The sequence below is a fragment of the Hibiscus syriacus genome, unplaced genomic scaffold (assembly GCF_006381635.1).
Source record: "Hibiscus syriacus cultivar Baekdansim isolate YM2019G1 unplaced genomic scaffold, ASM638163v2 tig00110187_pilon, whole genome shotgun sequence".
NCBI lineage: Eukaryota > Viridiplantae > Streptophyta > Magnoliopsida > Malvales > Malvaceae > Hibiscus > Hibiscus syriacus.
The window spans coordinates 2,496,172-2,523,952 of record NW_024062618.1 but is presented as its reverse complement, the minus strand read 5'-3'; the positions used below and the strand labels follow the sequence as shown (position 1 = coordinate 2,523,952).

Genomic DNA, 27,781 nt, shown 5'->3' with positions numbered 1-27,781 from the left:
AAGAAGTGAAACAAGCCACATGCAAGCGAGAATCGAAGCAATATAGGTAAAATACCTCTTTTATTTCTCTGTTAAAAATTGCAAGCGAATCTTTGGGGCTTATTGCATATTTGTTTTGAGTATTTTAGTGTGTGCGTAATCCCGTATGATAATCGTGTCACTTGGTGTGGTAATTACAATGCTTATTTATAGTACTAAAAAACCCTATTTTAGACTAGTATTTGAGTCCTAATCCAACTCTATTTTAGACTAGTATTTGAGTCATAATCCAACTCTTCTTTTTTGGTTACATGAAGACTCCTCGGTTGGCAGGACAAAATCTGGTGTCTTCACATTCATGATTTGATATTCTAATAAACTCTAGTATGCTATGTTTCTATGTAGATCATTATTCTTTGTATATCAACTGTGGTGGGGAGAAAACTATTGTAGGAAACATTGATTATGAAGCCGATCTCGACCAAGGGAGTGAAGCAAAATATATTCCTACGGGATCATATTGGGAAGTCAGTAGCACAGGTCATTTCTGGGATACGAGCATTACCTCAATGACTATATAGCACAGAATGTATTTGTGGTCATGATGAATGACTGAATTATAGACAACAGCACACACGTCTCCCCTTTCGCTCACTTATTACATTCGCTGCTTAGGAAATGGAAACTATACTGTGAAACTTCACTTTGCAGAAATAGTAATAAGAGACGATCGTTCTTTCCACAGTCTTGGAAGATGGGTATTTGATGTTTATATACAGGTATTAAATCACATTGTGCATGCAATCCCTGTACCATATGCTGCTGCGATAATTTGATTGAATTAGTTGGTTGCAGGGGACACACATGTTGAAGGATTTGAACATTGAGAGTACAATAAAAGGGATTGATAAGGCATACATTCATGAATTTAAGTCTGCTATTGTAAGGGATAAAACCTTGGAGATTCGCTTTTATTGTGTCGGGAAAGGGACAGCAGCTGCATCGAAGAGGGGAACATATGGCCCTCTGATATCTGCTATCTCAGTGAAATCTGGTGAGTTACACACTCTTGATGGTGGCCTTTATAATCTTCATATCATATCATAACATATAAAGCAGATGCATGCCAACATCTTTGAGTAAGAATGAATGGCTAGTCATTTCAGAAATTTAATCTTCAAGCAAGTATAAAGATAGATTCATTATACATATTGCTAAGACCATAATCTTGAGCTTTTGATTCACAATGAGACAACTTACTTTATGAATTTGAAGTGTTGGGTTGCTTTAGCATGTGAACTATCATATAAAAAAAGCAAATTGAATTTAACTGGTTTGTTGATCTTGTGTAGAGTTTAAACCTCCAAACGACAGAAAAGAATATATTCATTGTTGTCGAAGCTGTAGTTTTGTTTTGATCCTAGTTCTCATGATCTTGGGTGTTCTTTGGTGGAAAGGATGGTTGTGGGATACAATATTAATTTATATCAACTTCCTCAAGTTTATGATTTGGAAAAAATTGAAGTAGCATCATTGTACTCTTTTAGATACCTTTCTTTTAGATATCATAATTGATTCAACTTCCTAAACAGAACTAAGGGGATTAGATCTGAAAACCGGAGTCTTCACCTCATGACAAATCAAAGCGGCCACAAATAACTCTGTGGCTTTATTTTTCAATACTTTTCCCTACCTTTCTAGTTTATCCAGGAAAAATACATATAGGACTTAAATGATAAGATACAAATATGAACACTTTCTGTTTCATTGCACGGCATACTATTGGATGGTACCGTAATTGCGGTTAAGCAGTTGTCTTCAAGATCAAAGCAAGGAAACTGTGAATTTGTGAATGAAATAGGAATGATTTCAGGTATACAACACCCAAATGCTGTTAGACTATATGGATGTTGTGCTGAAGGAAACCAACTATTGCTGGTGTATGAATACACGGAAAACAATAGTCTTGCACATGTTTTGTTAGGTAAGCTTGAAAATGCTTTTTTAACCTTCTGACCCGTCCTTACCGTAAAACGAAAGGAATCAATTACTTGTTTTGTAATTTATGTCATCAACAGGTACAGAGGAAGTCCAACTGAGACTGGATTGGCCAACAAGCTGAGGATTTGTATTGGTATTGCAAAAGGTCTGGCCTTCCTGCATGAGGATTCTCCTCTGAGGATTGTACACAGAGACATCAAAGCTACTAATGTGTTACTTGATAGCGATATTAATCCTAAGATCTCTGACTTTGGTCTAGCCAAGCTTGACGGAGTAGAAAACACCCACATCAGCACCAGAGTTGCTGGAACCATGTGAGCTCTCTTCTTTTTCCACTTCCACTAATTGCTTGGAACTGCAGTACTATCTGAAGAATACTACAGTTCACAAATGACCTTATTTATGCAGAGGATACATGGCCCCGGAATATGCATTATGGGGCTATTTGACCTATAAGGCAGATGTTTACAGCTTTGGAGTGGTTGCATTGGAAATTGTTGCTGGGAAGAATAACATGAAATACCGACCAAATGAAAATTTTGTATGCTTTCTGGATTGGGTGAGAACAATCTCCATTAATTTCCTTGCACTTGTAGTCGTGTTTCACATTGACCTGCAATAGTCGAATTGCATCCATTTAAGTGTCGAAAAGGAAATCATTTTTCATCATTGAAATGAAATGGCCTCCTTTAATATGTTGTATTTTAGGCCCTTGTTCTGCAACAAAAAGGAAACCTTTTGGAGCTAGTGGATCCAAAACTGGGTACAAAGTTTGACAAAGAAGAAGCCACGAGGATCACAAAGGTGGCTCTATTATGCACTAATCCATCACCAGCACTTCGGCCTACAATGTCCGGAGTGGTGAGCATGCTCAAAGGCCGTATCGAGGTTCATGAAATAATCCAGGAATTGAGCTCTTATGGTGATGACATGAGATTTAAGTCATTAACAGGATTCGATCAGGTTATCCTCCAGACAAGTGAAACTCAAATCTTCTCTTCAATCGTCAGATTCTATATATATGGGATCATCTTCTGCATCTGCCCACGATCTATAAAATAAACTTCTTTCAACTTTGCTCAAGTTAACATGTAGCAGGCAACTTTCCTTGCGGTCACACACAGAAAAATCCCATTAAGGAATATGCTTCAACCATTTTTTGTATCTCTTTTCAATTAAGATAAAATTCAGGGGGGGGGGGAAGAGTTTTTGTATCTATTTTCAATTAAGATTAAATTCAGAAAAAAATAATAGTTATAAAAAGCTCATTGCCGAAAAATATAATAGTTACAAATAGTTCCATTGCCGGGAATTGAACCCGGGTCTCCTGGGTGAAAGCCAGATATCCTAACCACTGGACGACAATGGATTCCTGACAGTGAAATTAAATATAATATATATTTTGAATATAGTGTTAAAAGTTATTATAGGCTTATATAGCGTGTATAGAATAAATCAATGGAAAGTGAATATCATTAAAACTTGGAACAGTTTCCGAATAATCTTCAATTTTGGATTTGAATCTATTTTTTAAAATCAAACCATTTTAAGATAATTTTTTTTTAAATCAAACCCTTTTAAAAAAATTAATTAGACCGTGATTTAACCCTAATCATTAATTAAAATTCATGTCTAGGAGATCAAAATTAAAGCTAAATTTATCTTCATATCTTTTTGAAAAAAACGAGATAACATGTAATTTTTTAAAGCATTCATTTTTTAAGCTTTGTGGCAAGGTTTTGAAAACCGGACCGACCGGTTTAACCGGGAACCGTTACCTTGTCCGGTTCATTCTACCTCGGTTAAATCGTTACTAGTGAACCGTAAGAAACCGCTGAACCGGCTGTGAACCGTTCGAACCGGACCCGGAGTGAACTGCTAAGAACCGACCATCAATAAAAAATTAAAAAAGTTAAAAACTATTTTTCTCCTTTTCGTTTCCAGTCTTTTCGTTTTCAGCTTTTTAGTTTTCTTTATTCTTATTTTTAGGATATTTCGACTTTTATTTTGAAGGTTAATCAACTTTTGTTTTGGTTTTAATGTGTAATGTTTGGAGATTTTTATTAGAAGTAAATCAAGTAATGAATGATGTAATTTTGGTGTTGTATTTAAGTATTATAGTTGTGGGGATGTTTTTAGTTTTTTATTAAATGTTTTTAGTATTTTTATTTAGTTTTTTAAATAATCATGACGTCATCCGATTCTTCTGACCGGTTCGACCAGTTGAACCAGTGAACTAGTAGCACGGCCGATTCGGTGACCGTTCCGGTTCTGAAAACCATGCTTTGTGGGAATGTTGTAACCTTTTTCATATTGAACCCACCCCCAAACCTAGTTTAATTTCGATTTTGAAATACTAGTCCCCAAAATTAGATATTTGATTGTACCTAGTTTAAAATAACTGATGATGATTGTATTTTGTCAAACATGTACATATTTTCAAATGAAATATTTTTCAATGTTAGGAAGGATTCGAATAAGTCATGTTCCTGAATTAAATTAATATATTCTCCCATTTGTTGTTAGAATTTCCCCCTTTTAATTTGAGGTCTACAGTGGTCTGATGAGAGAGATGCCAATAAATAAATAAATAAATTTGTAGTTTAAGATTATACATTGCTTCACGCATCAAGGAACTCTAGAAGTAGAAGGATTAAGTTTTTTTTTCTATTTTAAAATTTACACCTAATTCTCATTTACTTTAATTAATTCATATATGTATTGAGTTATTTCCTAACCTTCCAGCTTTTTTTTATAATTTTCAAATTTTCGACCTCTTTTGAATAAACAATAAATATCATAGTGATAGAATTTATTTATTTAATCTTAGTTAATCATCAGAATTATTCATTTAGTTATATATGTAATTAATTAAAAATTAGGGTCGAGGCACATAATTTATTAATTTATCATAATATAATACAGCCAGATTAAACAAATTCATATTACATGAAAGAGTAAAATATACGTTTAGTATCTAAACTAATATTTTTTTGGTATCTAAGGGGTTGTTTGTTTACTTCAGACTGATTAAGTGCTGAATGATTTAGAGGCTCTGGATGAATTAGCTCTGAATGTGAAATGTTGTTTGTTTACTGGCTCTGAATCATTCAGAATATACTTCTTTGCTAAATCATTCAACACTGTTTTGTTGAATCAGTCAGCACTAAATCATTCAGAGGTGCGAAACAAACGCATTGAATGTTGAACGGTTCAGCATTCAGCGCTGAATGATTCCATTAAGAGGTAAACAAACAGCCCCTAAACCTTATTTTTTTTAAATCGTATGTAACGTTTAATTTAGGTTTCATTTTGATACCTCACCGTTAAAAACTTAACGGTGATGTTGATGTGTCACTATAAGATAATGTCATGTTATTATTGAGGGGAAAATGTCATATCAACAATTCTGTTAATTTTTTAACTGGAGGTGCCAAATTGAAACCTAAACAAACGTTAGGTATAGTTTTAAAAAATAATAAAATTTGGGTATTAAAATGAAATGAAAAAATAGTTTAGTTATTAAACGTGTTGTCTACCCATAAAAATTAGCTATATTTTCATGAATATGAATATATTATCCTTTAGAATATTTATTTGTTTGTGGCGAGTGCTAAAAATCTCTACTATATAATTATCAAGTAGTATATTTTGTTTTACTTAATTAAATAACTTAATCAGCAGCGATTTTAATGAGGAATTTAATTAATCTTATCTCCTAGTTATTCTTAATAATTAAAGAGAATCAAAATCAAATAAAATGGGAAGAAGACAAGAATCAGAGTTGGTTTAGGACTACAATGTCAAGGAATATTGGAGAAAAAGCCATAGTTGATGAAATCACCATTAATGAGTTTTTTTTAAATTTTAATTGACTAATACTATCTCTATAATCATAACTTGAATTTTATTTGATTTTTTTCATTGTAAATTGATGTTGACGATCACAAAAGTCTATTATAAATTATACATTTAATTATTCTATTTGTTTGATTGTTGATAAAAAAATGTTTTAAATTTTAAGGAACGATTTAAAATGAGGGACATGATTTGGGACTATATAGAATATCTTAAATATTCGAGACTAATTTAAAATAGTAATAATAATTTGGTGACATCTTATGAAATTAACTCTATCTTTAGTATTAAAAGATAATAGCAAGTATAGTGATCACACAATAAAATAGACATATATTTTACATGGAATTAAAAAATCTTTTCGGAAAAAAAACCACAAATAGAAGAATTTTTTTTCCTCTAATGTCGAAAACAAAAGAATACAAAGGATTTTCAAAATTTGACTTAGCTTCAACCATAACCATTGGTATCTATTCAAAGGGATAATTAGTTACAAAGGAAACTTGTTTAGTAGAAATCCACTCAAAGTAGGTTTTCTACTATTAATCAACATAAAAGAAAATAAGTTTCTTACTTTCGATCATACTAGGTTTCATACTTACCCCAATCAATTTGAGTCAGATCAAATTCGAGTCAAACACTAATAATCTCCACCTCGACATGAATTATGAAAGTACAAAAAGTTTGAGACAAAATCATAAATTCGATGAAACATCAAAGTTGAAAAAAATAATTATTCACATCGTTGAACAATTCTCTATCTTGAGAACATATTCTCCACTTCTTCCATGGAACCCTTAAAGATGTATTCTTCAACAGTGATTGTCAATTGAACCTAAGTCTTATCCAAATTTAAATTCAACCGTTACATCGATTTGATCATAATGAGTGTCAATTGTGCTCACAATTGTATCACTACGAACAATATCATGCACAACATGATCTCGATTATTAATAATAATTTTATTTTTTTCGATATTAATCCATGTGACTAATTAAACTCTCTTTTTCTTTTTAAAATTATTATGCTCACAAAATTGAATTACGTTATACTTCCCAAAACCCGTAATACTTACGGTTATAATGTTAACACAAAATTCTCCTTTGCTTGATTAGTCAAGACATTTTCAACACTTTTATACTTTCTTACTCTTTTTCCCCCCCGGCATACTACTTTTATACTTTCAAATCTTAATAAATTGATTAACAAAATTTATCCATTTGTCTTTCCATCACTCTACGAAGCAAAACCTTAGAGAAAAAAGAATATAACAATAACATGGAAGGCAAATCATTTCATCCTAGTCAATCAGATTTTCAGATCTTATAAATATTTTAATAAATAGAATATATCATAACCTCTTAGCTTCCGATTATAAAATACAAATATATATCGATTTAATGCATATAATTAAAAAACATATAAGTTAAAAATAAAAATAATTAAAAAATTTGTGGAGGGTAATTTAATTTGAAGCTGCATTTTTAATAAATTTTAGAATTTATTATATCACATTTACTTGCACGTCCTTTATAAACAAATACTCAAAACCCAATCTATAAACGTGCCGCCCCTCCCTCCCATTTTTTTTTTAAAGGAACAACCTCTCTCCTTCATCTTCTTCTTCTTCGACCCAACATCTTCTGCTTCATCAGTTTCTCTTCCGATAAGCAATCATGGTCGCCGTTGGTAGTAGGTTCAACAAAGGCGTTAACCCTTTTGTCTCTGATCAACAAGTGGATGGAAACGACAACGTTTCATTGGAGGCCGGCGCTGAATCTTCTTCTTCTACCACTTTCTACGACATGAAACTGGCTTTTCCTAAAAAAGGGTATTTTTTTTACTGAAATTTCTGTTAAGTTCGTTGTTTGCATATTTTTTCGTTTTGACGTAATGGGGTTTTGTCACAGTAGAAAATCCATACAGAAAAGACTTGTGTCAGTGCCATTCAAGGACTTTGATGGTTCGAGTCTAAAGGGGGAGCGTGCTCCACCGTCCGATTCTTGGGCTTGGAGAAAGTACGGCCAAAAACCCATCAAAGGTTCTCCTTTTCCCAGGTTTGTCTGCGTCGAAGCGTGAGTTTTAAAGTTTGGGATTTTATAATCTTGAGCCGTTGACTAAGGCTTCTGTTTTGATCACGCGACGGCGAGCAGAGGTTACTACCGTTGCAGCAGCTCCAAGGGATGTCCTGCAAGAAAACAAGTCGAGAGGAACCGAGCGGATCCTACGATGTTAGTGATCACCTACTCCTACGAACACAATCACCCATGGCCAACTTCTAGAAACAACAGTGCCGCCGCGAATCAAGCTGCGGCTGCTGCGGAAGCGAAAGCGAAAGCGGAGACGCCAACGACGGCCACAACAGTTGTGAAGCCTGAGCCGTCTACTTCGCAGCCCGACACGGGAACTGAATCAGGGAGGGAAGAGAGGTGCGCTGATCTGACGGGTGATGAACTCGCTTGGTTCGGGGGAATGGCAGCGACGTCGTTGACGGTTTTGGAGAGCCCGATGTTTGCGGAAAGAGACAACGGTGACGTGGCGATGGTTTTGCCGATGAGGGAAGAGGACGAGTCGTTATTCGCTGATCTGGGCGAGCTACCCGAGTGCTCGTTTGTGTTCAGGCACCAACGGAACGTGGGACCACAAGTTGGGATCTGCTGACACATGGCCGAGGTAGGAATTTAAAAACCGGCGGAGGAATCGTTGGTTTGAACGCCGTGCCGTTATCGTGTGGCACAAGATACCACGAAATGGAAAACAACAAAAGGAAAACGAAAATCTGTAACATTATGTCACGTTTATCTTGATGTGAGCTACCGCCTACCAACATTTTCCGTCGGCTGGAGGGACTTAATTGAATAGATTCGGTTTTAACTTGACTCATAACAGAATTTCAATTGTTAATTTTAGCAATGATGAAAATTTTGGGAAATAGTCGCCTCTTTAGACTTTCTTTTATGTAGTTTTCTTCATCACAGCACATGTTCCATTTTCATACGTTGTGAAATAAGTAGGAAGTTAAAATTTTTACGTTTAATCAAACCATACAGTGTAAGATGATCAAAGTAGATGTTGCATGCTTCTAGATTATGTTCAAATTTAGGGTAAATTACACAAATGGTCCCTAACTATAAGGTATTATTTTATTAAGTCATTCAACTATTAAAAATTATAAAATAGTCCTCTGACTATGTTTTGTTGAGTCCCTCAACTATTAAAAGTTACAAAATGGTCATCTGATTATTCATATGTTCCAAACTCGCCCTTTTTTGGTAAAAAAAATAACACTCATATGAGTTGTATGTTAATATACTGACTGAGATATGATAACCATTTGAGATTCTTAGATCATATTTTAACATATCAACAGGTTAACATCTAGCTCAAACTATCATCAATTTTTAACGAAAAATAACAAGTTTAGAATATATAAATAGTCATGTGATCATTTTGTAACTTTTAATAATCGTGGGACTAACAAAGCAAGGCACTACAGTCAAATGATCATTTTATAACTTTTAATAGTCGGATGACTCAACAAAGTAACACCCTTGGTTAGGGGACTATTTGTGTACTTTATCCTAAAATTTAATTTAAAATGTATAAACCAAACAACCTCAATAATTAAAGAATTATTGTTATTCTTAGTTTAATATATTTAATTGATCATCAATCATATTTTATAATAGTTATCCGATTATGTATATATTCTTACAATTATGGACATACTTCTATAAGTTGATTGCACTATAAGTTCTCAAACTATGATTTTTATTTTAAATTAATTTTAAACTTTCTAAACGTTTTATTTTTCATCCCTAAATCATTATTCTTGTTCTAAATTAATCTTTAAAATTTTAAATATTCTAATTTTATCCTCCTCGTTCTAAATTGATCCTCAAACTTTTGGTTTTTTCAACATCGTCCTCAAATTATAGATATATGCTAATTACATTCTATGTTAACAAAATCATTAAAAATATTAATTTTAATGTAAGCACCTATCTGTATTATGTAATAATATGATGCGACTAAACTATAACTAATGTTGGTTTTAAATAAAATAATGATTTAACTTTGAATTGTAGAAAGAATTATAAACAAATTAAGAAAACAAAAATAAAACAAGAAAGCCTTTCAATTTCAATATTCAAGAAACGTGGTATAATAAATATCCTTTGTGTCATCATATCATTACATAATACAAGTCAGTATTTACATGACAAATAAATTTTAACGATTTTTATTAATAAGAAATATGATAAATAGATCGATAATTTAAAGATAAAATTACGAAGTCTAAAAATTGAAAATTAATTTAAAATAAAGCAAATACTATTTTATAATATGTTCGACAACCCCATATTGGTTATGATAATTGAATTAGTTATGGACAAGGATGTTTAGCTGTTTACATTAATTACATATGGAAGGCGGACCATAAAAAATTGTGTTAATGTAACTCCTATCCAATAAACTTTGTAGTATAAGAAAATATTGTTTCTTTCAGAGATTTTAGATTCAATCATTTAAATCTATAGGATGTGTGTTGTCATTGAATTAAAAAAAGTTCTAAACAGATGTTTTTTATACATATTTTTTACTTAGTGATGGATGTACAAATTGTTTAAAGCGGACACGTGTACATTCTAAAATCTTATTGATGCTTACATCTCATATAAGAACATTTATATTATATATATTTATCTTCAAAAATATTTTTTGATCTTTTAACTTATACTTATTAATTTTTTTCATTTTCATTTTGTTACAAAATGGGGCTACTGTGCTCGTGGTTAGTCAAGTTCCTTCTCCAGGCTTGCATATCAGTCTGTAGCAGTCTTTAGATTTCGGAGTGTCACACTGTCATATTTTTTATGCCATTGTAAAACAGGCCGAAAGATACTATTAAAATTTTCTTTTTCATAAATTCTAAATCTAATCTTAAACTTATGTATAAAAGTTTGAAAGAGAGATTATAGGGGGAAAGCTGAATACTCCTAGTGAGTTTAGAAGATTAATGTAGGAAAAAATGTTCATGGACCAATATGGAAGAAAGATAAAAGTTCAGAGGCCAAACATGTAATTAAGCTTAAAATAAAAGATTGCCTACCTAATCTTTGGTTGTATCTTAAGGTTTTCTCTCCTGGCTAAAATAGCCAGTGAAGCAAAGAATGGCAGTATTATCAACCCCTTGTATAAAATAAAAGAGAAACATATATAATACGAGTAGTAGTTGAGGAAGAGGATAGGAATTGAGGGACCCAAGCTGATATTAAATGGTGAAACGTTTTAATTGCCTTTGGAAATTCAAAATACTGGCTTAAACATTCCAGGGGTCCTTTTAGTAGTTCAGAATTTAAAATGTAATCCTCACTTTAATTTAGTACCCTGTGGTAACTGTGAATACATGAAGTTAATAAGCACCCCTGTTGAACCTGTTGAACCTATTGAACTGTACAGTGGAAGACCCTTTTCTTCTTCATATGCCCCTTGTCTAACTAAAAACATTTGAATGAAAAATTAAATCAATCTCTGCTGATCTACTTTAAGCACCCTTATAAGAAAATTGTACAAAAAACTAAGGTTTATGATGAACTTGATGCAGTTGAATACAAACCCTGCCCACATCCTTTATCAGACTTCCGATTGGTGGTCATCGTAATCCTATCTTGAGCAGCAACCTCCCTTCTTCATAGCCGACACGTCTTTACCGACATCGGTTTTCTCTCCTTTGGAGGGCACAGCCAAAACGTTCTCTTCATCGCCTGTCTCCATAGCTTTATTGCTCACGACATGGTAGATCTGTGTTAGAACTTCAGCGAATGCATTTTCGACATTGGTAGCTTTCAGGGCAGAAGTTCCCATGAAGTAGAGGGATTCTTTCTCGGCGAAGGATTTCCCGTCCTCGGTCGAGACGGCCACAAGGTGACGGAGATCTGATTTATTACCGATGAGCATGACTACAATGTTGGGGTCCGTGTGACATCATACACAAGAAGTGCACCAACAGCTCCTCGGTAATAGGCACTTGTGATGGCACGAAACAAAACAATAGTACAATCTAATGCAAACTCCATAGAGATGGCACATTTCAGCTAAAAGTTTCGCAAAATGGGAGGTTTTTATCATTCTTATGGACCTAGCCTCACTTCTTCCTTTCCCTTTCTTTCATTCACTCAAAGGATGAGAGGATATAGCTTTATATTCCATCTTAGAAAACATATGAGAACTTAGTAGCCTTACATCATATGGGATCAGGGAAATCAAACCGTAACACGAACAGCCACTAACAGCTACAGCGACATTAGAGATATAAGATGCCTTTACACAGATCGGAAAGAGCTTAAAATGGAGCAATAGCGTCTCAGCCATAGGAGCAATACATCAGTTACCCCACAATGACTCAAATGGTCCCCTAACAAACTATCATTGTTTACTCATTCAAGCTATTTCTTCCATAATCAATTTACCACACGGTAGCTATAAGTTCCCTGCAACAACCTGAAATATCAGATGAGACTGATGCTAAACACTAGATTAACAAATTCTATGCACACATGGTGATACAAGATACTGGAAAGCAGTCATCTCTTTGTGACTAGTGATTACACATAACAAAATCATGAAGCAAGTAGCAAGGAAAAACAGATACTCAGAAGCTCAGGCTTCGGAGGCATAAACTAAATTACCATGGTGTAATCTAGCTCTAACATGAAGTCACATATCTTATATCTATAAAGGAAGCAAACATTTTAAGGCAAAGCATGAACATTTGTTACTCATTGTCAAGTCACTTAACTGCAGAAGAAAGCACACAGCACATATAACAAGATCACAAGATAAAGAAACATAAAGATCTACTAATCCGTGCTTTCAAATCTTTGCAACACAAGTCTATTAGGAAAAGAAAGTAAATCTAAGCAACAGATTTGTAAAAACAATCATAACACCATTTACTCGCATGTTGCTCACAGATCTAGATATACAAGACCATTTTTCTTTCTAATATGCAGGTAAAAAAAGATTTATTAAATCCCATTTTAGATCAAACCAAACTCTCCCAGGATAAAAGTATAAAGGAAACTCAATTCCCTTTTGATATTTGCTCACTTTTGTAGGCAAAATCAGAAGTGAACCAAAAACACCCAGATGGAAAACAGGAAAGGAAGGCAAGGAAGTGGTAAAGAAAACCAATACCTTTCTTGACCAGCAGTGTCCCAAATCTGAGCCTTGATGACCTTTCCGTCGACATTCAAGCTACGAGTAGCGAACTCAACGCCAATAGTGGACTTGGACTCGAGGCTAAACTCGTTCCTGGTGAACACAGAGAGCAGATTCGACTTTCCCACTCCTGAATCACCGATCAAAACCACCTTGAAAAGGTAGTCATAGTCATCCTCTGCTCTGTAACCAGCCATCTTTCACTCTCCCACACAATCACATCTGTTACACTCCTTTAGAGCTTTACCCTCTTTCTTTGCGTCAAGTAATAAACGAGGGACGGCCCGTTTCTTCAAGTATATTAAAGCCTCTTCTTTTAAAACTCAAAAAAGGAGGAAAAAGATCTAGTTTTTCATTATTTTGGTGAGTTGGAAATGTAAAAGACTGATTGTGTGCTAGGTTGGACACCAGAAAATGTGGGGATTTGTCCTTGAAAGTTGGGGTCATTCTTGAAATGAGTTGAATGCGATTTTTACCGTTATAGTGTCATTTTACTGTTAGAAAAATGAGGGTTTGAATGCTTCGAATGAATCACTGCTGGTGTCGAAGCGGAGTCATACGCTGCCTGTCAGGAACACTTGCAGAACTTCAACGAAAATGCAGTCTTTATCAGCCTAAGCATGTGTTTACCATCTAAAAAGAGAAGCCAAATCTGGGATTGGGGTGTACTTTCTTATACAAAGGCTATCAGCTATAAGGCTTGGCTCATCAAAAGGCACATAGCCAGCCATAAGAACAAAGAGAATAATAACTCAGCAAGGTCAAATATCAGCTGATATACCATCATGGCATCATCATATCTTTTATTTTTTAGCACCTGATAAGAAAAATATCAGATACCACGGTAGGAAAAAAATTGCAGCTGGGTTTTTTCTTTGTTGGGGTGATAATTAAAGGTTGGTCAGGAATTTTGGGGGAGGGGGGAACAGGCGTATTCCTTTTGGGAAAAGGTAATTTTGTAAAATATAATTATTAGTAAGATTACAAACGAGTCGTTCAATTTTAAAAGTCACAATCCAATCACTCAGTTAGTAAATTGTTATTGTAATACCTTTTACTCGATTCCATCGAAAATCGAGCTAAAAATATCACATTAAATTATCGAAATATAAACTTATCGATTCAAACAACGAAAACATACAATCATATAATTCATTTAAGCATTCATTGATTTCAAATTATCATATTTTATATCAAGATATAATCATATTACAAATTTAGCACTAAATCTTATCTTAAGCTATTGTCATTAGTTTAATTCAAATACAAATGCAAACAATATTGAACACGTTCATTGATCTTTAGTGCATACATCAAAACACATTCAATGTTTAAAGAATTCATCTCATATGAAGGTTTAACAATTTAATAAAACTCGTTCATCCATTTAGCTTATCAAACTCTATTGTAGACCGATTCCATTTTGATTATTATTCTTACTTTTGTTAATCAAATATTAGATACAATCTCAATTATGTTTTAACCAACATTCAATTATTAGCAATATCCTCATACGTAGTATGGTCTATAGCCTTAGTATTTACACGCACAATAGTATATATTCATTAAGCTATTGGTTCCACCTAGTCTCGGGTAACATTCTATTTATACGTCAAGCATACATTTATAAACAATATTAGTACTCGGTGGCACGTAAACAATCATGTACATATAACAATACAAAGGGAAACCCAATCTCACTAATGCATAAATATAATTCCTACCAATCAATAATACAAGAAATAGTCGTATGGTCTTACGATAGCAGTCATGCATAGATAATAGTGGATGAACCCGATCTCACTAAAGCCATCGATAACAATTATCGACAATATAATATATATAAATTATTGTTTGGTCCCACATAAGTTATCAGGTTAAGAAATTATGGACATCTAATAATAATCATCATATGCGGTCACAAATATTCATAGATACTCGTAGACCACACACATCAACATTGTCATATAAGGTCAATCAAGGTAGTTTAATACACAAATGATTGCTATACATCAATCAAGTGAGGATATTTTCTCTCACATCACTACGTGACACATTCTCTCTCTTAAAAATTATGCAAAGAAGTATGATTCATTTAGCAGCTTATAACATTTTAGACATTAAATATTTCAAATTTTATCATTACCCATTATTAGACTTTAAGAGGTTATCGTATTCGTTTAATTGACTTAATACTCATTTTCATTTGCTGGAGTGCTCAAGGACATTTTGATTACTTTACTTATATAGAGATATTTTGATTATTTATCTCTCTTTTGGATATTTTAGTCATTTAGCATTTAGGCCTCCCTTAAGGCTTGTACTCTAATTACGAGTCGTCCATCATTCCCTTGTATATTTCAGAAGTTAAACTTTAACTTTGTATACAGTGAGGATCGAAATTAGGTATAGGTTATTGATATTCAACCTTAGGGTATCGATACTCTTGGACGGTATCGATAATAGAATGGCATACTGGAATCTCAACTTTTATATCAGTATTGATACCCAACATTCGATATCAATACTTAAGAGTCAATATCAATACCTCAAGCATATGGCAATCAGTGAGTCACGGGAAGTCGATAATATAATTATTATATTTTGCGATCATCTTTGGCGGTAAGAATATGTATAATAATAAAATTACCTCACTCCCCAACGTTTTCACAAATAATCACTTTATTCTTATTTTTTTAACGTTTCAATTTTTGATCAAAACATATAATGTTAAATAAAAACCATTAATTGACTAAAATTAAATATATATTACTGATGTGATATTTTTATGTGATTAATGGTGATGTGTCACATCACTATTCCATCTAATATTTAACAACTCATTGATTTGTCAATAATAATATTTTAATTGAGTGGCTAAATTATAATTTTTAGAAAGAAAAAAATTTGACATGTTTGAAACCAAACTAACGATTTGGAGTGTATTTTATCCACTGAAAAAAAATACCATCAAAAGGCTTCCCGCACCAAAGAGTACCCGGTTTCTGGTAAGTTTTAGACTTAAACTCTGCAGTTCTGAAAGAACTAAATGGAAATCATAAACAGAAACCACTAGTTTTTCATCTGCAACAACAGAATCTTCCCATGTCGGCCATGCCAGCACAATCACTTTTAATTGTCTCAAAGCTGCTGTCCAACGAAACTGTGCTTCTTAGTTTGCATGGTTTATAGGCATCCCCATTCAATAATGAACAGTACCCAAAATTAAAAGCACATTTTGTAAAGGATTGATCTTGGTTACCAACCATGAGATTTGGCAATGAAACAAGACAAGAGGGTCCACAAAAAGAAAGAATATATCCCCTTGAGCCCATACCAAATCAAAATTTGCAGTTACACAAAACAAGCTTTCCATTGCTCAAATCATTGCTTACCCAAATGCAGGTTTCCTCTCAATTTCAAGCCTTTTAGTTATGCCTCCTAGTCCTCTCCATGATTGCATACTGCCATACGTGTCTTTTTCAATAAGGTTCCCCACTATAACACCATTGTCTACTTCTAACAACATTCACCACCACCCTTATCTCGTTGTTCTCTCTTGTGATTTTTATCAATGTCAAACTCTGAATCTGAAGTTTCCTCATCTCCATCTTCTGATTCGGTTGCCAAGCCGTGTCCTGCTAAGGTTCAAGTGGTTTCGAAATCTGTATCCGACCGCCTTCTCGACAAGTTCTTCGATGTGTCTGAATTCAACTTTGATTACTCCAAGAGTGGAATTTGGTCTCCCCCTGTTAAAAGAAGTGCCTTTCTAAGCTCCCCTGGAAGGATATTCAATGAACAAGAGATGCTCGAAAGGCCCAAAGTTGTAATGGACAGACGTCGTAGTAGTAGAAGATTCAATGTTTGTTTCAACGTATGATGACTCTTTCATTCGTTTTCAGCAACAAATGGGATTCGACTAAACTCGGATTCGATTCGAGTGCTGTTGATGGATCTGTTGAACTTGTTCTTGTTGTTTTTGCAGGCATTTTGCTGTTCTTGAAGCAACCATTGGAACTTTTCATTGGTTACCCTGTAAGTTCATTTTAACAACAAAAGGAGAAAAGGAAGTGATTCCTTTATGTAAATGTTATACTAATTTTCTTGGAGAAATATACATCTGCTTACTACCTCATCTGCAATTCATCTGGTAGTTTTCTTGGGAGTGTTTGTTTTCTTGGAAAATAGCAAAAACCCGCCATTGTAATCTGAACAACAGCTTCTGATTGTTCAACCAATGTCCAAAAAAACACCTAATTCTCGTTGTTGAGTATCATTCTGCTGTTTCTTTTACATTATTCTTATTTGCATGAGCTTTAAGATTAATGGAAACAAGATAAAAAAGATGCTCATTTGGAATCACATGCTACTCGTGCTTCATCAGCTTTGGATAGGTAAGCAATCCCTAAAATCACAACTCAATTCCATTTCAGACAAGAAAAGCTTAGTGGGGTCCAATCAATTGTGAACATCTGCATCACTGCATGCAAATTACAAAGAGACTATAAAATTTGATAGGACAGCCAAGGAAAAATCTTGTTTTTTGCTTTAAAAATGCCAAGCTGGTCCCCTCTTCTGTTTCTGTAATTGCAAGAAAACAAATATTTTCATTTCTTTTGCAGAACAAGATCTGCCCTCTTCAATCCTAAAGTTGGGAACAAAGTAAGGAAAAAAATGTAAAAGGGCATCAAGAAAATTCTAAAGGAAATAGCTTTGAGGGTTTCAAATTTTGTACTTTTACTGTTCTTCAAGCAGTGAACTTTCACCAAGTCCCATGAAGCTATGGAAGTTCCTGTCAAAGATTGAAAAATGTGTTGTATTTTTTACCTTTGGGTAGACGTGGGGCCCTGATGATTTGGACCAATGTGTTAGTGTAAAGAATGTTAGTATAAAGTTAGTTGTAACTAAAGTTGTTAAGAATTTGTTAAGTGTTGTTACTAGTTAGTTAAGGGAAGTTGTTAGTTAATCAGCTGATATAAATGAGCTACCAAGCCTCCAATCATGTAAGTAAGATTCATGAAATGAAATGCAGAGTATTCTTCTATTTTCTCTTCTGTTTCTACTATACTTAATAGCTAGGTTTATACCATAACATGGTATCATTCGTCGAAGATCCTGAAGCTGCTACTTCCGTCACAATTATAATCTGCCTTTAGTTTTCTTTGCAAAGAAAAATAACAGAAATGTTAGCAGTTTTTGAGAAATCGATTACCAAGAGCCCCGATGCTCTTAATGTTCCCGGAGACTCTGGAGCAGATTCAGCACTCAATAATGGCTTCTTGGCTGCCCATTTCACCTCTATTCATCCTGGCTCTGTCACTGTCAATCTTGGTTCTTTGGGTTTCATGGCCTACTCTCTCGAAAAGAAAAACCCACTTCTCCCCAGAATCTTTGTTGTTGTGTATGACATTTTCTGCTTGTTTCAAGGCCACATCGAGAATGTTGTTGTTCTTAAGCAACAATATGGTTTGAACAAGACTGCAAACGAGGGAATCATCGTCATTGAAGCTTACCGAATACTCTGAGACAGAGGTCCTTACCCTCCTGATCAGGTTGTAAGAGATATCCAAGGGAAGTTTGCTTTCGTTATCTACTATAGCTTTTCAAAAGCCACATTTATAGCTTCAGATGCCGATGGAAGTGTACCTTTCTTCTGGGGAACTGACGTTGAAGGCCATCTTGTTCTTGCGGATGATACGGAGACCATCAAGAAAGTTTGCAGGAAGTCTTTTGCTCCATTCCCGAAAGGGTGCTTTTTCACATCCCCCGGAGGGTTAAGGAGCTACGAGCATCCTCTAAACGAGTTGAAGCCGGTGCCGAGGGTGGACAGTTCAGGTCATGTCTGTGGTGCAACTTTCAGCGTCGATGTAGAGGCGAATAAGGAATCTACTGGCATGGAAAAAAGTAGGAAGTGCTGCAGATTGGTCTGCAAACTACTGAGCATCGAAACTTCTCCTACTCGGCACAATGCTTGTTATTGGTAGTTGGAACTTGAAGCTTAACAGCCAAGTGTCCATAGTAGAAAATATATGGGGAGAGTCAAGAGTTTAACAGCCTTGTTCTCCTTAACCAGACAAAATAGGGTGTTTTCTTGCCCAATAGAGGCTTCAGATTACACTCGGGAGCTCGTAGCTTAACCGCCTTGCTTCCAACAAAAACATTGTCCGAATAAGTGAAGAATAATGACATTGGGAATGTTAGTGTATGTGAACAGCATGAAGAGTGTTGTGAATAGCATGAAGAGTGTTCATCAGAGAGCAAAGTTGAAAGTGTGAACTGCATCGGGAATGTTAGTGTATAGAATGTTAGTATAAAGTTAGTTGTAACTAAAGTTGTTAAGAATTTGTTAAGTGTTGTTACTAGTTAGTTAAGGGAAGTTGTTAACCAGCTGTTATAGTTAATCAGCTGATATAAATGAGCTACCAAGCCTCCAATCATGTAAGTAAGATTCATGAAATGAAATGCAGAGTATTCTTCTATTTTCTCTTCTGTTTCTACTATACTTAGTAGCTAGGTTTATATCATAACACAATAAACATGTCCTTTATGTTCTTTTTCTCTTGAATTGTTGTTAATATTTACAGAAGGAAGTGTGCTACATACCCTTGTAATAACATAAAGGATAAAGAAAACACATGGTACCTGAATATAGTACTTTACTTTGTTTAGTGATTGGATTATTAAAATTTATAAAATGATTGATCAATTATAGTATGTTATTTTTTAATCTTTCAACTATTAAAAATTATAAAATTATCGCCTGACTATTTATATTAAAGTCTTTTTAGTCATTCAATTATTAAAATTTATAAAATAATTTATCAATTATAGCATGTTATTTTTTAATCTTTCAACTATTAAAAGTTACAAAATGGTCACCTGATTATTCATATGTTTTAATCTCATCATTTTCTATTAAAAAATTGATGGGCATCTAAGTTTGATGTTAACATGTTGATTAAGATATGATAAAATCATATTTTAATGATGTCTACTATCACCGTCGTTGCTTTCAAGCAATGTCGTGATGGCATAATGTTTTAAGCACTAGCCTGACGATAAAATGTAAACGAAGAGTCGATCTATAAAATACAACTCAAACGGTTATGAGTTCAGATTGTATTATATTTCAATCAACAGATTAACGTCTATCTCAGACAACAACTAATTTTTTAATGAAAAAAGACGAGTTTGGAATAAATGAATAGTCGACAGACCATTTTGTAACTTTTAATAGTCAGAGAACTCAACAAAGTATCGATCTATAGTCAAAACTATTTTATAACTTTTAATAGTCAAGTGATTCAACAAAGTAATACCCTATAGTTGAGGGACCATATATATACTTTATCCTAAAATAAAAGTTCAAGGATAAGTTTTAGCATTTAAACAGTATTTTGAGTTTTGAGGTAAGTAGACAACAATAAGATCTGAGGCATCAAGTGATATTTCGTAATAGACATCCATCACCATTCATGTGTAATGTTTTAGAGGTATTTTGAAAGTGACATTCCCTGCAATACTGCCATCGATATCAGACTGCAACGGCACTTTGTTCCAAACTTACTTTGCCTGTAGTGCCATCTTTCAACGTTTGGAAATAAATGTTGCGGGATCCACTTGTGAATGGCTCAATGAATGGAACCACACTTTTAAAGCTACAAACATATGTAGGGAAAGTAAAACAATATGGATTTAGTATGATAGCAATACACTAACCTCGAATGTCTTGTCACATGCATATGGGCTTTCCAAGGCAGCGATGCATATCAGAGCAATTTCTACTCTCAATACCTTTCCCTCCATTGTCAGATAATGCTATGGACAGTTTTAGCAAGAAAATAGAGTTTATCGAAATAAACGAAGAGGTGATATACAAGATAAAATAAGATATGCGTAAGAGATGAGACTTAAAGTAATTAAGACTTGTATATCTCTAGGGATTAAAAAACAATTCAAATTAATTACAAGATAATATATGTTGATAATTTTTCTTAGTCATTAAGAATACATACGCACCTTACAAATAAAACTGCTGAAACAACACTGTCTTTAATCACCGAGTCCACTCAATAAAACTTATATTTTCATCTCTTCACCCAATAATTTCATACTTATAGCACGATGCATGCATAGAAAACAAGCTTCAACTTGAATGCTAGGACAAAACCCAATTCCGTATTTCAAGCGTACAGCTGGAGGTTGTTTCCTCAGGTCAATGGGGCCTGTCAGTAACTCCAGCAGAGCTCACATGTACAAAGCTACAAGCGAAGCAGCGGATAAATAGTCGGATAAGATCCTCACGTTAACAACTCCCTCCCCCAAAGAAAACAAGAAAGTCTAGACCAGATAATGCAAAATATCTCATAAAATTAACAGAAAATAATATTAACCTGGGAGTGATAGGGGCAAATTTGATAGAGTAATCCGAACGCCAAAATTATTTTGGAACATGGGATTTAAGATATCTATTATAATGAATTAAAAATTCGTTACATAAGTAACTGGACATAACGAGATTTATAAAATATAATTTTTTATTAAAATTTGACACGTTGATATAACCCCTCAAATAGGATGTCTCAAGTATGCTTTTATACTCCAGATGGGAAGCTCAAAAGGACCTTCTACAAAACTGGGATTCAATTCCTATCGTTTAGTTTCTAATTTGACCTCTCTACTGAGATAGTGATAATTAACGATTTAATAATTAAAATATATAAATTGATAATGTAATCGATAAAAAATATAATTTTTTAAAACTGATGATAGAAAAAAAAAAAAAAGCGACTGTTCATGTAGTTTACCAAGTTTTAATTAAATTAACTTCAATTATAACAGTAGCCCCCAACATGCGTGAGGCACGTACAGGGACTGCCTAACATATAATAATGCTTGATTTCATTTTCTAGGATCTAGTTTCTTTAGTAAAATATCTAAAACTTTATTAATTAGATTATATCCTATTAATTAAAAGAATTATGTATAATATACAGTTTTTATATGAACGGTGGTTTTTTTTTAAATTTTAAGTGAAAAAAAAGTTTTTTAAAGTAATTTTATTTTAAAAAAATATTAATGGTTCCCTCGATTTTTTAGCTTTAGCTTATTTAAGGAATAATAAAGAAATTTTAACGAGCTGCATGCATTTACTACTAGCATGGGCTACGTTTTCAATTTCAAGACTTTTAACTTTGCTTTATTATTTTCTCAGATTCAAAAAACCTGCAAAATTTTCTTCCAGGAAGAAAGAGTTGAAAATCAATGGAATACTATGCAAGCAGTTCAGCAGCCGTAAACATTGACCGCAAGCATCGCCATAAATGCAGAAACATCTGTTTTGCAACGATGGGTGTTTTATTATTCTTTATAATCCTCATCGTGATCTTAATTTTCACGGTTTTCAAGCCCAAAAACCCCGTCACAACGATCAACTCAGTCACCTTAGCCGGCCTGAAGCTTTCCCTGGATTTGACAAAGTTCCAGGTGTTGTTCAACGCTACCCTGGACGTGGATCTCTCGATCAAGAACTCGAACAAAGTGGGGTTCAAGTACGCTGACTCGACCGCTTATTTGAATTACAGGGGCCAGAAAGTAGGCGAAGCTGCAATTCCAGCCGGAACGATTTCCGCAGATGACACGGCTACGATGATTCTGACGATGACTGTCATGGCGGATCGATTCATATCGGATTCGAATTTTTTGGGTGATGTCTGGGGTGGTGAACTGCCTTTGAACACATTTGCAGAGGTTTCAGGCAAGGTTAATGTCTTGAATCTGTTTAAGATCCACGTTGTTTCTACAGCTTCATGCGATATTATTGTCTTTTTGTCAAATTCAACTGTTGCAGACCAAAACTGCAACTATAACTATGAGTTGTAAGTAATATTTCCATTTTTTGGATTTTATTTACTGTTTTGTAGCAGCTCGCTTTGTAATTTTTTTCCCCTTAATAGAGATGTTATCATATGAATTTTTTAATGGAAAAGAAAAGGATCGTCGATGATTAAATTTAAGATCTAATATAATTTAATGTTAAAACGATGTCTCTTATATATCACATATATATTATGATATTATATTATTTTCTTTGTTAGTGCATGGTGAATATGCATAAAATTTTCTTTAGCCTTAACTCTACAATGATTCAATATATTTTCTCCTGAGACAAAGTAAAAAAGTGATTAGAAATGTTGACAAAAAAATATTTAACATCCGTTTGAAATTTAAGTGTTAAACGATCTGATCGTTATAATTGATTAACTGAATGACTTAATTGTGACTTTTAGAAATATAGTGATCCAATTGTAAACTTAAAAATAATAGAGTGATTTATGGTGGAATTTACTCTGTTTATGTTTATTTTTAGATATTTGAAATTTTTGAAATATAGATTTTAAATGTATATTTCATAATCATATATATATATATATATATTTGAAATTTATAAATACATTTTTGTTCCTTTTATAGTTTTTATTGATTTTGATTCACATTTTTTATTCAAATTATATATCTTTTGATTTAGATTTTTTTATCTTCACCAATTTAATTTGAGGTTATATGATTTCCTTTTTAATAAAATGAAATTGAGGTTGTTTGAGACTATGATGGATTATTGTGACCATTTCTGGAAGAGAAAATGCTAACAATTACATGAAATCCAATTAGATTAAAACATATTACTTTAAGAATAATGATTAAAAGAAGCTTATAGTAGGAATTAAAGTTTTACAGTGCCTTCCCACGGGCCTCCTCACTTGAGGCCTAACAAACCAAAATGTAAACTTGCTCTAGCCACCTTACTAATAAAAAAAAAAGTTTTGAAGTACCTTGGTTAAAGAAAAAAACTCTTATGTTTCATAATATTTTCCCTGCTCGATAGGAAATTGGACAAATATGCTACTTTTTTTATATGATATCCAAACTAATTTTATTATGGAATAATCATTGTTGAACTCATTGACTGGTCTCAATACTTAATAGTTAAATGGAATATTATTATTTTTTGGGGTCTTAAATTAAAACAGTTAAATCGTAGAATGTGTATACATTATCATTAGTTAAAAAAATTTAACAATTTGACTACTAAAGCCATTATTTCTATTGATAACAACACTACCATTAACTATTGGAGTCACTTTATGATTTCGTCGGCCAATTAAATACTACCACTCCAACAAACGTCATGGTGATTAGAGATTATATGGGAATGTGATTAAAGGATCTTTTGTACACATTAAACCAAGCAAAACCCTTTTTTTTCAGATTATCACAACATTTTATAATTGCCGACAGTTTTTAACTAATTTAACTCGAATTTTTGTGAGTTTTCTTTTGTCTTTCCTTCATTTAGTGTCAATTTAGGACCATATTTCTCTTCTTCTTCTTTTTTCTTTTTCTCCATTTGTTTAAGTCAACACTGTCGACCATTTGTTTTCATTCATCTTAAGGGGTACATGTCATATACGGTGAGGGAAAATGGCGTACATTGACATGCGTTGCTTCTTTGATCTTTATTGTTGAATTTTGATGCAATTTTCTCTTCAAAAATTACTGCTTTAATTGACTAAAAATTTGAATGGGTTCCAATGTTGAAAATTTTCAAGAGAAAATAAAACAAAATGGTCCTATAAACACAATGCAAAATAACGGTGAGGGAAAAAAGGTTCGTCGACCGTGTTTACCTCGGTCAGTAAACAAGAGAACATAGGATGGAATGTATTTGAACATTAAATATCTTTTAATTTATGAGTATCTTATGTATCAATGTAAAAAAGACTAATTATTAATCAAAAAATGGTCTCTAAAGCAAGTTTTGATATTTATTTAAGTCCATGCACAAATCAAACAACATCAGTGGTTAAAAAATTGTTATTATTCCTTGAGGTTTCGAGTTCGAACACCACATATGCTAAGAGTATGAGTGTTCAATGTTAAATAATTGAAAGTTTGAACAAATAATAGCTTATATTAACCCAAATTAATAAAAAAAAAATTAAGTCCATGTACGATACAATGCATTTCATCCCCTTGCCATTTGTTATTTAAACAAAATAATGGTTAGAATTGGATGTATAGAGAAATTTTTAGGTAAAAAAAGTCAAATACCTTTCCTCTACGCATTAATCTCTCCATTTCTAAAAACATCTATGATTGGGGTTCATTAGAGCTCTGCATAATTAATCACTTGACATTTATGGTAGTTTTATATATGAAAGAGTTTTGGTTGTTTAAAGCATGTTTCTTCAGGTTATTTATGGGTTATTGAGATTTTAGGTTGGAGCATTATTATGTATAGATTTTAATTAAATTTTAATCTTTATCATATATGAGTTTTGTCAAAATTTACATATGTTAATCTGATTGTTCTATGTAATGATTAGTTTAGATAATAATTACCTAGATATATTAATTGGATTTATGTTTTTAAAAATTATTATTTTTAAGTCCAAAACTATAGTATAAATACAATTTGAATAACTAAGACTTATACCTAATATTACTGTGAGTTGAAAACAGATGTCTTGCACATATAGTCCTAAGTCAAAATTTAACAGGAAAGTAGTACAATTATATTGTAGATTTATGCCTAAATTAATTATTAACCTTTTATTTAACAATTCCTTCTCCTTGGCGTGGAATGTAAGGGAACTCATTTCATTGGGCTACTCCACCATGCGTTAAAAATGTTTCTTTGGTCAAAACTTAAGAATTGATCTAAAATGATTTGGTTTTCGTTGGAAAGGGTATTTTTGAGTTGCAAAATTATACACAAAATGAAGTTTTCAAGAGTAAGAATAGGGTTGTAAACTATTTGTATATTGTTTATTTATATTTAGTTGTTAAGTTAAATAAATAAGTATGAATAAATATTTTATATTCATTTATTTAATAAAAGAAATTATACAAATATATGTTTGGTTCATTTATGTCGGTGAACAAACTAATTATTTATCTATTCCTTTATTTAAAATTGAAAATTTTCATATAAATATACTTTAAAAAAGTATTTTTTTTTTTTTTTTGGAATTCTAATGGCATCCGTATCTAAGTATAATTCTATATCATTCTATTAGGACATGTACTGTTCGTAAGACCGTTATATATTTATGATATGACCTATAAACTCGTATATTATTTGACGTATTTTCAGTGTTAGTGTTTTATTGGGGAACTCTACATCTCTAAACTTTTTTTTAAATTCAATTATTCTGGAATCTATCAATTTTTATTTATTATTTATTTTAAATTATAAAGTGTGAAGGTTTTGTTGGATCCCTTCAGTGATTTGATTGTGACATCTCCGGATTTAAATCATATTTAGAGTGTTACAAATAAACTTGAAAAATAAATATACTAAAATTAACAAAGATTTACTCATTCCGTTGATTTACAATTCATGTCCAAAAGATTTGTTGAGAATTGGATTCATATGAATTTCTAATCCCGGCAATGGAACTGCAGCTGGTTGTGGATTACGTGCGAAACAACCAACAACGTTGGAAGAGAATTTCAAGCTCTAAAACCCTCATCATTGTTCTTTAGTCTTATCTAATTTGGCTCTTTTTGCTAGGGATTTTCTTTTGCCTTTGCGTCTGCATAAACAACATTCCCAGTTTTAGATGCATTTCCATTACAAGCCTTGCTTCCTTACCTCAACCTTTAGCAGTGAAATCAGTCCCCCACTAACAAGCAAAGATTTAGGAAGCTAAGAACAACGCCTTATGATGCAGGGCGTGAAGAGACCATTGGAAAAAAAAGGACAATTTACCACGTTGTTTAAGGATTTTTACATTGTCTTTAACAACCACAGGTGTTTGGTCTTAAATCTTATTCTTTTCCTTCACAGTTCTGACAATTGAGAGCTTGGTATGCCGATCAGAGCTTCAAATTCTAGTCAGTTTTACACCTCGGCTAAACCAGTAGAAACTAGCTTCCATCTGGCGGTGGGCCGGTGGCTGTCACGGTCTCATAGTTAAAACTTGAGGGGAATTTCAAAGATTGAAGATTCATTCCATCAAATGTCGAAATCAAACAGTGCAACACTAGTTTTATTGAGCTGCTTCCACGAAACCCAAAGCCTAACTAAGTCAAAATAATATCAGATTTGTGTGCGTACTATCTATAACTTTTTGGACCAAAATTTAAGGGTTGGCGCTGGTGAATGCAATTGCCCAAAAAATTGGCCGGCAGCTATCACTCTCCTTAGTCCTATAAGGATAGACATATGATTTCATATAAGGAATTACAAATTTAAAAAGTTATATTAGAAATTTAAGTGTACAAGATTATAAAATCTTAGAAATATAAAATTAGATTATTAATAAAAAAACAAATTATATAAAAATTAAAAATTTTATGAATACAACCGAGTCTCAGTGGCCTCTGTTCGTCCCTATGCCTAACTCTTCTTTTTCTTTCCCACTCTTAATCACAAGGTTCAGGTATTTATTATGAACAGTAATTAGAAATTTTTAAAGAATTTGTACAAAACCAAAATAGATAGTATTAAACTCGACTTTGGCACCTTCCTTGTCTCCCAGCTTTCCAGCCGTCATCTTCCCTATATATTTGTACGCCAAACCCTTTTTTAAGGCATCACAAAACCATTGCATTACAACTTTCCTCTTGAGTTTTTTTCTTTTCTTTTCAAACTTCACCATCAAATCCCAGATTCCAATTGTTTTAACGCGAAATATTCATGGCTCGTTTTAG

The 27,781-nt window shown here is 33.1% G+C and overlaps 3 protein-coding genes, 1 non-coding gene and 3 pseudogenes across 5 annotated transcripts; 5 read left to right on the top strand and 2 right to left on the bottom strand.

Annotated features, from left to right (window-relative positions):
* The first annotated feature begins 362 nt into the window (after window positions 1-362).
* LOC120217402 lies at window positions 363-3,080 on the top strand (annotated as a pseudogene).
* Window positions 3,081-3,277: 197 nt separating this feature from the next.
* TRNAE-UUC lies at window positions 3,278-3,349 on the bottom strand. The gene has a single exon. It is a non-coding gene; the product is annotated as a tRNA-Glu (tRNA).
* A 4,075-nt stretch (window positions 3,350-7,424) lies between these two features.
* Window positions 7,425-8,732, top strand: LOC120217716 (probable WRKY transcription factor 65). 2 transcript variants are annotated; one of them, XM_039214788.1, is made up of 3 exons: window positions 7,425-7,670; window positions 7,753-7,896; window positions 7,993-8,732. In XM_039214788.1, exons 1-3 carry the CDS (start codon window positions 7,516-7,518, stop codon window positions 8,498-8,500), a joined length of 807 nt encoding a protein of 268 aa, XP_039070719.1. In that variant the 5' UTR covers window positions 7,425-7,515; the 3' UTR covers window positions 8,501-8,732. The 2 variants fall into 2 exon arrangements, with proteins under 2 accessions (XP_039070719.1, XP_039070718.1); XM_039214787.1 differs by having other exon boundaries at window positions 7,750-7,896.
* A 2,537-nt stretch (window positions 8,733-11,269) lies between these two features.
* LOC120217717 lies at window positions 11,270-13,563 on the bottom strand (annotated as a pseudogene).
* A 2,952-nt stretch (window positions 13,564-16,515) lies between these two features.
* On the top strand, window positions 16,516-17,125 carry LOC120217794. The gene is made up of 2 exons (XM_039214867.1): window positions 16,516-16,937; window positions 17,049-17,125. Exons 1-2 carry the CDS (start codon window positions 16,638-16,640, stop codon window positions 17,064-17,066), a joined length of 318 nt encoding a protein of 105 aa, XP_039070798.1. The 5' UTR covers window positions 16,516-16,637; the 3' UTR covers window positions 17,067-17,125.
* A 1,104-nt stretch (window positions 17,126-18,229) lies between these two features.
* Window positions 18,230-19,040, top strand: LOC120217440 (annotated as a pseudogene).
* Window positions 19,041-22,266: 3,226 nt separating this feature from the next.
* On the top strand, window positions 22,267-22,957 carry LOC120217464 (late embryogenesis abundant protein At1g64065-like). The gene has a single exon (XM_039214552.1). The coding sequence runs from the start codon at window positions 22,328-22,330 to the stop codon at window positions 22,943-22,945; it is 618 nt and encodes a 205-aa protein (XP_039070483.1). The 5' UTR covers window positions 22,267-22,327; the 3' UTR covers window positions 22,946-22,957.
* The last annotated feature ends 4,824 nt before the right edge of the window (window positions 22,958-27,781 follow it).